This window comes from Rattus norvegicus, chromosome 1 (genome assembly GCF_021556685.1).
Source record: "Rattus norvegicus strain SHRSP/BbbUtx chromosome 1, alternate assembly SHRSP_T2T, whole genome shotgun sequence".
NCBI classification, from domain to species: Eukaryota; Metazoa; Chordata; class Mammalia; order Rodentia; family Muridae; genus Rattus; species Rattus norvegicus.
In genome coordinates, this window is record NC_141534.1 from 48,675,645 (window position 1) to 48,686,091 (window position 10,447).

Sequence of the window (10,447 nt, forward strand, 5' to 3'; positions counted from 1 at the left end):
GAAGGCATTTTCCAGTCTGTTTCTTGGAATATAGTCCTTTAAGACTATCCTATCAAAGCTCAGCTAACTCATTAAAACATGGGCATAATTCTCAAATATTTTGGATTTCTCCTGATTTCTATATTAGTCTTAATTCCACCATGGTTAAAAGCAAACTTCAGAAGAACCATGCTCAGGTCTGTCTGATGGCACAGAATGGGCCCTATTTTGATTTCTGTCCCAGATGTACTTGGAAAGAACTGGTACTGTGTTCTATTAGCTATTTCTAATGTCTATTAGAGCAAACTGAGAGCGCTTCTCCGGTTTCCTCCTCTTGCTGGTTTTGTCAACACATGCTATTGAGAGAATAGAAGTAGGGGCCACAGCAGGATTCTGAACTTACTCTATCATGGGATGATGTCAGTTATACAATGTTAATAGCTTTTAAACAGACTTGTTTAAATAAGCCATGACTTAGTCCTAGCACTCAGGACAGAGGCAAGTCGAGTCTTGTAAGTTTAAGGCTAGCCTGGACAGGTCTTTGTAAGATGGGCAGAGGGGAAACAGAGACAGAAAAAGCCAATTCAGAGATCTTTAATAGAACATAGGTTCCTATCTGCCCAGTGTTACAAGACTAAAATCACAGTGTTTTCCTTACTGAATACTTTGAGGGAATCCATTTGCAGTCTCAAGTGGCTTTTTAAAAGATTTATTTATTACATATATTAAATATAATATGTTCATACATAATATATAACTCGCCACCATGTGCTAGCTGGGAATTGAACTCAGGTCCTCTGGAAGAACAGCCAGTGCTCTTAACTGCTGAGCCATCTCTCCATCCCAGAATCTCACATCTATTTCTAGACACCTTTAGCTTTGAATGCCATCATGAACGGTGTCTCTATTGCTAAAATTCCTGGGCATTAGTGCTGCTATAAAGAAGTTCAATTTCAAAATCTTCCTGATGGCCATCCATGGCTGATACTTCCTAACCAAAGTAACCCTTCTAGCCCTATCACATCCCCATCTTGGCATCTTTCTGTTCATCTATATAGAGTCTCTCTGTTCCCAGTAAAATTAATTATCTGTTCACCTTTGCACCACAAGCATCTAGAAGAATGCCTGGTCCACATCAGGTCTAGACATCAGAGATGTCTGGAGGATTTCAGTCAGTAAAAAAGCAAAAAGAGTTTGAGGTGAGTATAACAGATGAAGCCATTTGCATTTGCAAGGTGGAGTTCAGGTTCCTCGCAGGTCATTAATGTGCAGGCGTGAGTCCAGAACCCGTAGCTCAACAGTAGAGTTCATGCACAAGTTAGCTGAGAGTTGGAGGACTGATTTTTTTTTTCTTGCTCGATTTTGCTTTTTGTTTTTCATGAGACAAGGTTTCTTTGTGTAACAGCCCTGGTGGTTATGGAACTTTCCAAACTCAGAGATCCCCCTGAGGGCTGAATTAAAGGCCTGCACTACCACTGCCCAGCCAGAGGACCCATTTTTCAGTGAGGAAAATGTAGGCCAAAAGAAAAAAGCAAAGCCAAGACACTTGGGCAGATTAAACTTGGGGCAGCTTTAAACGAGTAGGGTTCATGGGTCCTAGAGGTGAGGAGCTTCCCCCACCCCAAAGCAGAAGCAGAGTTCACACGATGGACAGATGTCTTGTTTGGGACACAGAGGGTGTAGAGCGGCTAAAGAACCCGGAATGATGCTCCTGTGCCCAGTTGGAAATGGGTCCTGAGTCTAAATTAATTCCTTTTAGACCTACAATATGATCCAGCCACACCACTTCTGGGTATATAATCCAGAGTCAAAGCTGGCTTTTCCAGAGATACCAGCACACCAATGTTTTACTGATGCACTGTTCGTGGTAGCCAGTGGCGCAAACAGATAACATGCTAGAGCCTCAGTCAGTCATAAAGGAGAGTACAAAGCCCTCACCTGAAGGAACATGGTAGAAGAGGCCCACAGTGACACATACTGCATGCATTCTCTCTTATCTGTAATTGAGAGAGCGAGAGAGTGTGTGTGTGTGTGTGTGTGTGTGTGTGTGTGTGTGTGTGTGTGTGTTTGGGGGGAGAGGCATAAGAGAGAAAGGTGGACTCCTAGGGTGATGGAAGGGAGAGGAGGCAGTAAAGGGGCGGAAACAATAATGAGGTTTGTTATCTCTGAAAACACCATAGTGGCTCATTTGGGTATAACTAGGCTCACTTAATGCAGACAAACAAAACTATTCCCTCCCCCTTGTCTATATTTTAATAAGGACTAGTGCTGTCTACACTTCCAAATATTTTAATCTCCTGGGTAAAATGGTATTTAGACCTCACTTCTGTTTGTCTAATGCACTGTGAAACTTGAGCGCTTGCTGCGTCTGTGGAACTCCAGGCTGAAGTGATTGGATCTTTAGGTGCCACTCTTTATGTGAAGGATGTTGGAGGCCTCTTAGATTAAGGTAACAGAGGAATGAAAAAAATTAGCATTTCTACAAAATAAATAAAAACAATAAAAAAGGAGTGGGATACAGCAGATGTGGGGGGGGTGGAGGGAGAATAAGGCCCAGGGATGGCAAGATGGCTCAGCAAATATGGCACTCTTGTTGCCAAGCCTGATGAACAGAACTCCATTCCAGGGATGCTGAAAGAGAATGGACTCCTTCAAATCGTCCTCTGACCTCTCATTCACTGGGGCACATGCATGACATGCGCAGGCCACATAAGTACAAATCAATTAATACATTTTTAAAAAGGAAATTTGAGGAGCCGAGGGGGAAACAAGTGGAAGGACGAAACAGGTTAAAGGAAGAAGATACATGTAAAGCAAAGATCAGTATGAGCTTAAATGTGGAAATATTTAACTTAAAAATCAAGACGTTACAACTACCTCCTGTCTCAATTACTGAGAATTCAGCTACATTAAGACTACAGATCAGAATTGGGGAATAGGATTAACTTCAGAACCTTCTGGAGGTCTTCATCTTAAAATGACGGTTACTGGGATTAGAAAAGCCTATCAGCATTCCAACTATTCAATCTCCCTGGTCAGAGATGAGGAAGATGTGTCCGACTCAGGTGTAGCTCATGAGAACACAGAGCCCAGGATGGTGCACCTTCCATTCAGGTGCTCTCCTCCAAGCCTCAGGGGCAACCAGCGCGGCTCAGTGACCAATCAAGAAAAGAGACAGAATCGGTCCGAGGGTGCCGCGGCGGATCACCCGGTCCCTCCGAGGCCGCGCGACCTTAGTGTCCCTGCAGGGCTACATCCCTCTTCACCCGGGGCTGCGGCGACGCCCTTGCCCTCCCTCCTGTCCGTCCGTCTGTCCATTCGCCCGTCCTACCTGCTGGCGCAAGGACTCTGGCAGCCCCGGCCGCTCGCGGTGGACTCCACGGGCTACAGCGCCCAACCTTCGCTGCTACAAGTTACCTGCGCCCCAGTCAAGCGTCAGTGGGCACGTGACCCCGCCTCTAAGAGCTTGCCCCCGCCCTTAGGCCCTGCCCCCAGAGGTCGCCCCACCTACTAGAGTGTCGCTGGCGCGATGACGTACGACGACGCAGGCGCAGTGAGTAGGCGACGCTGGGACGGCCCTGGTTGTGTCGGGGGCGGAACTCTGCTGGCTTTGAGCGCCTTCAAACAGTAGGTTGCTTGGGGCTCTGCGGCGTCGGAAATAAGGCGGGGAGGAGCAAGAAAACAGGGATCCTCCAGTCGTGTGGACCGACCCGAGTCCCGCACCCTTTTTAAGGCCTGTGTTGCGGATCCGCGCGGCCATCACGCATTGCATCACGGTTTTACTGTGTGGGAAACGTAGCCGTCCATACCTGGGTGTAGTCAGGGACCTTTATGGTGGCTGTCACGCAGGCGATTTCCAATGTAGATCCTTGGGCAATGTAGTTCATTAATCAAAACGAAGGCAAAATTTAGGGACCTAGATGTCTCACCGGTAAAATCAGGTCACTGTTTTGAGGCTCTTTTGGAACTGCCATTTTGTAGTTTCTGCCTTCCAGAATCTAACTGTATATCGTTCTTCTGGATATAAAAAGAAAGCGTTTGGGGCTGGAGAGATGGCTCAGTGGTTAAGAGCACTGAAGGCTCTTCCAGAGGTCTTGAGTTCAAGTCCCAGCAACCACGTGGTGGCTCACAATCATCTGATGCCCTCTTCTAGTGTGTCTGAAGACAGTGACAGTGTACTCATACACATAAAATAAATAAATAAATCTTTAAAAAAAAGAAAGCATTTGAATAATGGATCTATTTGCACTTGTGTTGGGCTCGTTGACTTTGAATAATGGAGTTTTGGTTTTCGGTTTTTTGCGGGGTGGCGAGGGGGAAGGGGAGGTTGTTTGGGGCTCACTATGTAGTCCAGGCTAGTCCAGAACTAAAGAGATCTGCCAGCCCCTGTCTCTTGAGTGTTAGGATTAAAAGCCTGAACCACCCTGACGGGTCTGGAGCTTACTTTGTAACGGATTAATTAGACTAGAATTTGTAAGTAGGATTTATGCATTATTAATATTGCAAATAATCTGCTTTAGCATTGGTAAGAATGGGAATATCTGGATGCCTTAATGTTAGCTTTTTAATACTCACAGTTTTTAGTTGTTTTGTTTCATCTCAGATGTAAATCCCCAAAGTAGGTTAAAACTTTTGGATTTTATGTCACTTCATCCCTTCTAAATTTTATGCATTTATTTTAGAATTCTTGAAGTCATCCGCACTGTCTGCCTGAGGAAAGATGGTCAACGTCTTGAAAGGAGTGCTTATAGAATGGTTCGTAGTTTTAACAATGAGTTTTAAATTTAGACACTGGATCTTGTTTTATATATTCAATGTGCCTCAGTGAGTGAGTGTGTGTGTGCGTGCGTGCGTGCATGCATGCATGCATGTATGTATGTATGTATGTGTGTGTGCGCCTTTTGTTGATGGAAATGATTCCAGGCTTCAATTTAGAATTTTCAAAAGCTTTCCTTATAACCTGGACAGGATTTGCTGCTAAGTTTCTTGCTGATATTACATTTCACTGTCTCTGTTAAGTGTTTGTTTCCAGTGGTTTTTGATGGGAAACTTGTGTGTTAGCCTTGATTAGAGAAACAGTGTTTCTATTCTCAAACCATCAGCTCTTTGTCTAGATGAAGGCTTGGAAGAATTCAGTAACTTGGGCCAGGCTCTTGGGGCAGGCCTTTAGTCCAAGCAGGTGGATCTCTTAGGTGTTCAAGGTCACCCTGGTCTACATAGTGAGTTTCAGATCCTGCCTCCCATCATCCCCCAGGCTGGATAGTAAAATCTTACCTCAAAAAATTTAAAAAATGCTGTCTCCTCCCTGCCTGCCTACTATAATTCGTTGCATAGGTAGTGGTGCTTTTACTTAGATGGTAATGTTTGGAGTGGCACTGCCTAATGGAGATACAGTTTCAGCCACTTACATAGTCTCACATGTTCTAGTAACCGCATTAAAAAGTGAAGTGAGATAGGTAAACTGTTAGTAATTACTTTTATTTTCTGTGCACAAGGGTTGACCTGAGGATATCAGAAGAGGGCATTGGATTGCCAGGACCTTGAGTTAGGAACAAGTTGTGAGCCACCCTGTAAGTGCTGGGAACTGAACCTGGGTCCTCTGCTGGAGCAACAAGTGCTCTTCACCTCAGAACCATCTCCTTTCCCATGTATTAAGTCTTAAAGTCCTATCTTCAAAGTCTAGCTTCTGTTTTACTTCCCAGCATACCAGATGCTCTGTGATTCGTGAGCTACCATAAGGACTTCAGTAAGGTAACGATTCCAGCCAAGCCAGTTAAAGACACACAGTTGATGTGGGAGGAACTCAAACCAGGAAATAGTTCAGGACTGTAAAAGGGCTGACTGTAGACGCATTTTAATCCAGCCGTGTGGCTACTCTGGCTGGGATAGAGGCAGGCCCTTAGCACACACCTTTAATCCCAAACAGTGATGGTAAAGTTAGTTTGTAGAGGGAAGCAGCCATGGTTGAAAGTGATGTCGGATATGCCCAATAAGAACAGAGAGGAGCAAGGGGAAGGAAGCAGTTTTACAGAGACAGTTACAGAAAAGACAAGTTGCAGAGAAAGAACAAGCTAGACACAGGTGAGCCAAAGAATGAGAAGGAGACAGAAAATTAGAACATATTGCCAGAGGTATTATGAGGCCAAGCAGAGCACTTCAGTCAGAGGCAGAAAGAAGCCAGATTGAATCAGTTAGGTTGGAGAGGTATTGGAGGCAGAATAGCTGAGTTGAGCCAGCCACCAAGAGTTCAGAAAGTGTTGTAAGACACCAAAGTGGCCTCACCTCAGGAGTGCAACCCACAGAACACAGATTGACAGTGACCGCTCAATAGCATGAGGGTGTAAGGTTTTTAATCTACGCACGTGGGGTTGCTCGTCCACGCAGGGAGAGGTGACCACGAACCCAAAAAAGCACAGAACTTTTATTCATACAGAGGGCAGACTTCAGCAACAGGGTTAGCTGGCCTATTCTATTGGTGGTGCACAGGACAAGGATCTGGTCAGGTATTGGCTGGCCTGCTCAAGGGGCTGTTCTTGGCTCAGTTGGTCACTTTCCTCATCCAGCCCCACACCTGGCCTTGGAGAATCACTGGGAAAGGGCATGGTGGTCAGGCAGAGTCAGGATGACACCCTGCAGTTGTTCTCGGAATTTACCACAGGGAGGGGTATTTTCTTTCTGAGAACAGTTGTTATTGCTTAATTAGCTTAGTCAGAATCTTGATCACCAAAACTTTATCATCTCACTGGGCATCCTGACGTCAGATGAATCTCTCAGAAAGGTCACGAGTTTGTCCTAGGTGTCCTGACCACCAGATGTATTTCTCAAAGCCTTGTTTTTACAGCTTTGTTTCTCACCTCTATGAAGCTTTATTTCCTCAAAAGAACTAGAAAGGGCGAGTTTATTCTTTAAGTCTCAGAGGCTGAAAACATGTAGGCCTAGATAAGATTGTACAGAGACTATACACTTCTAGATAAGATTATACAGAGACTATACACTTCTAGATAAGATTATACAGAGACTATACACTTCTAGGACTCCTAAGTTAGCAGGCTGAGGCAGTAAGCCTCTGGGAACAACAGTTATATCAGGTGAACCAGACCACCTAGAGCTCCCAGGGACTAAACCACCATCCTAGAGAACACAGGGATGGACCTATTGCTCCATCCGCATATGTAACAGAGGCTGGCCTTGTCGGGCATTAATAGGAGGAAAGGTCCTTGGTTCTGTCTAGGCTCCCTAGTGTTGGGGAAAATCAGGGCGGGGAGGGAACACCCTCATAGAAGCAGGGGGTGGGGAATAGAATTTCCGGTTCCTGGAGGGGAAACCGGGAAATGGGATAACATTTAAAATGTAAATTTTAAAATGTCATTAAAAGTAGTTATTTTAACAGGCTGAACCAAGAAATGAGGAATGGAGAATGGGGTGAACACCATGAGTAGCATACAGTTGATGGAGTGTGGGTTACGTGCCAGGTTAAAGTACAGTAGTCCCGAGTTATCAAAGCTAGGCTTCACAGGATCCCCTTTACCTCGCTGAGACTGTGGATATTACCTACCACAGTTATGCTCTCTAAGCTAAGGGTCAGACACTGGAACATTCACACTTCGATGTGACAAAACAGTAAGAGTGTTTTCCTTCATGATTTGAAGGATTCTTAACCATAGACCTCAACGATTACAGAGCATAAGGCTTAAGGCATAGTCACCAATGCTGTCAATAGCTGCACCCCAATCCAAGAACCCTTCTCTGAAAATAAGCAAAGAGAACCATAGAAAAATGACTGGCCTATAACCTGGGGCATAGGGAGGGGGAGGAAGTTATTTCTGCATAGATTAATATGCAGACAGCTTCATTATCAAGCCTGCTGAGAAATCTGTCACAATCTGGTCACTAATCTCTTCTCTCTGCAGATCAGATAAAGTGTTGTTCTAGCTTAGGGACTTGAAAACTAACTATGATGATCTTATTTTTAACCAGATCTGTACAGGAGCCTACCCCAGAACAATAGCATCCTAATTCTTACTTAACCCACAGTAAAAGACTGGGTCCCAAGCTGTGATTAAAGGTGTGTGCCACCACTCTCCCCCCACCCACCCCTCAATCTTTTTTGGCCCATCCAAGGTTTATCTTAGGCTAAGGGCCTGGAAGTCCAGTTCAGTGAGCCAGCTTGTACTTAATGAGATTCAGTCCTCCGTTCCCTCTCCCTTACTCCAGCCCCCAAACAAAGAAAAACACATCTAAGACTGAATGCTTAAAACACTTGAAAGATTGTGTTTTTATAGCAGGATGGGATTTGTGAAAATGAGTCCGAGAAGCAGGAGCTCTGACTTGCTGTCTTGTGGCCCTTTTCTTCCTGTAAGCCATCTGGAAGGAGCCTGTTACACTGGCTTTGTCCACTCTGGGCTGCTGGACTTGCCTCTGAAGCCCTTTTTGTTTCTCCCCACGCTCAGTGAGTCCGGGCCTAGCTTTTAAAATCATTAAGGAAGCTATAGTTCAAGCACTGTTATCTGCAGAGCTTCAGATATCTGTACTTTGTCCTCTTGTGAGTGATGAGGTCTTTAAAAGCCTTGCTCTTGAAGTCGATTTAACTCAACTTCTAACATGAAGTCATAGTTACAAATGATGACCACTTTAGACTGAGAGAAAAATAAGACATTGACTAATGGTTCCAAACTTTAAAAGTCACCGTAAAATGTTGTCATTCTCAGATGTAATTGTTAAGTCTTTGCAGCCTGGTTGACCATAGAATGTCCTGTAATCTGTGTTTGTTTCTACAGCGATCCCGCCATGAAGCAGTTTTTGCTGTACTTGGATGAGTCCAATGCCTTGGGGAAGAAGTTCATCATTCAAGACATTGATGACACACATGTCTTTGTCATTGCGGAACTGGTTAATGTTCTCCAGGAGCGAGTAGGGGAACTGATGGACCAGAATGCCTTTTCTCTTACCCAGAAGTGAGAGCTCTAGTGTTAAGCACTTGGCAATCCCAACCACAGACAGGAGAGAGGCCTGCTTAGTGTCTCCTGGAGTTTAGACTTGTTACAAGCATTTGGTGGGAAAGGCTGCTGCAGGGTCATTCACTCAGATGTAAGCTCCCAACTGATTTTGATGGACCATTAAAAAAATCTTTGTAAAGAAGAATTTTAACAACTGGCTGCAATTTGGCTTTTACTGTTTGTTATTAAAATATAATCATAGCTGTGCTGGTGGGATGGCTCAGTTGGTAAAGGCCCTTGCCACTAAGCCAGACACCCTGACCACACTACAAGGTGAGAACTCTGCAGGTTGTCCTCTGACCCTCGTGTGTGTAGCTCCCTCCTGCACAAATAAGTAAATGTAATAAAATGTAATCATAAATGTTTTCCCTGCCTTTTTAAAACACCAATTAAATACACCAGAAAAATATTGGAGTTTGGTTAAGTTACCATTTTAACCTGGGTATCATTAATTTTGCTTGTTCCTAATAACAAGTGCACATTTTTAGTACCACAGAGTTAGAAACCAGTGGGACAGAGAACTCTGCTTTGCATCTTCAGTTTTCGCCTTTCACACTACATCGGGGACGCTTTCCTATGAAGGTGGGTGTTCCTCGGTAGTGCAAGGTACAGCAGAAGTACGTGTACATGTGTGTGTAAAACTAACAGATCGGAAGATAACTGCAATTATCCTTAGTATTTGGAGAGTAGGATTGGAAGACTTGCATGTGTGTGAACTCTTACATCGTCTGAAACTATTAATGTAGATAAACAAAATAGGTAATATAAAGGTTCAAACAAAAACGCAGCAAGATCAGCCTCAATGGGGATAAATGTTATATTTTTATCCATATGCTCTGATGCAATTAAACCAAGTATTACTCTTTTTATGCTGTTTGGCAAGCTACCTAAATATACTTTTCAGAATGATGAAATTAAAAGCATGAAACAAAATACAGGGGTGGGCATGGTGGCACACACCGTTAATCCCAGCATTCAGGAGACAGAGGCAGGCAATTCTAGAAGCTAGTCTGGTCTCTATAGCAAGTTCCAGGATAGTCAGGAATACATAATGAGACCCTGTCTCAATAAACAAAAACAAGCCATGTGATTTCATAGGTTACATTAAAAATTCATGTCTTTAATCCCAGTAATAGAGAAGCCGAGGCAGACAGATCTGTGAGTTCAAGATTGACCTGGTCTACAGAGTGAGTTCCAAAACAGACAGGACTACACACAAAAACCCTATCAAAACAATTTACTTCCAAGGTGTTGAGAAATAAAAGGTTACTTGTGTCCTTGTTAGACTTTTTTTTAGATAGGCAGGAATGGAGAGAACAGCCTTTTAGGAAGCAGTAAGTTAGGTTAGGGACATGTAGAGCCACGTTAATTCCCAAGAGCAACACTGAGAGGGCTTTGCATTCCTTACTGAAGACAGCGCCTCTTGGGCCCTGGTAGGAATTTTCCAACAGAAAAGAGAACCTAAGTGATGT

At 44.1% G+C, this 10,447-nt stretch overlaps 2 protein-coding genes across 11 annotated transcripts in view; one reads left to right on the forward strand and one right to left on the reverse strand.

Moving 5' to 3' along the window:
• Serac1 (serine active site containing 1) overlaps window positions 1-3,431 on the reverse strand; it is a 36,008-nt gene extending 32,577 nt beyond the window's left edge. For 8 of the 9 annotated variants that reach the window (XR_015635220.1, XR_015635219.1, XM_087580789.1 and 5 more), the window contains exon 1: window positions 3,311-3,413. The gene's annotated coding sequence lies outside the window, so the exon portion shown is untranslated. Of the gene's footprint in view, window positions 1-3,310 lie in introns of all 9 variants that reach the window. The other variant, NM_001400935.1, reaches the window with a different exon arrangement.
• Window positions 3,432-3,538: 107 nt separating this feature from the next.
• On the forward strand, window positions 3,539-10,190 carry Gtf2h5 (general transcription factor IIH subunit 5). Of its 2 annotated transcripts, none has more exons than NM_001444176.1 (3): window positions 3,539-3,606; window positions 4,662-4,734; window positions 8,757-9,384. In NM_001444176.1, exons 2-3 carry the CDS (start codon window positions 4,700-4,702, stop codon window positions 8,935-8,937), a joined length of 216 nt encoding a protein of 71 aa, NP_001431105.1. In that variant the 5' UTR covers window positions 3,539-3,606; window positions 4,662-4,699; the 3' UTR covers window positions 8,938-9,384. The 2 variants fall into 2 exon arrangements, with proteins under 2 accessions (NP_001431105.1, NP_001119560.1); NM_001126088.1 differs by lacking the exon at window positions 3,539-3,606 and adding an exon at window positions 3,616-3,763 and having other exon boundaries at window positions 8,757-10,190.
• The last annotated feature ends 257 nt before the right edge of the window (window positions 10,191-10,447 follow it).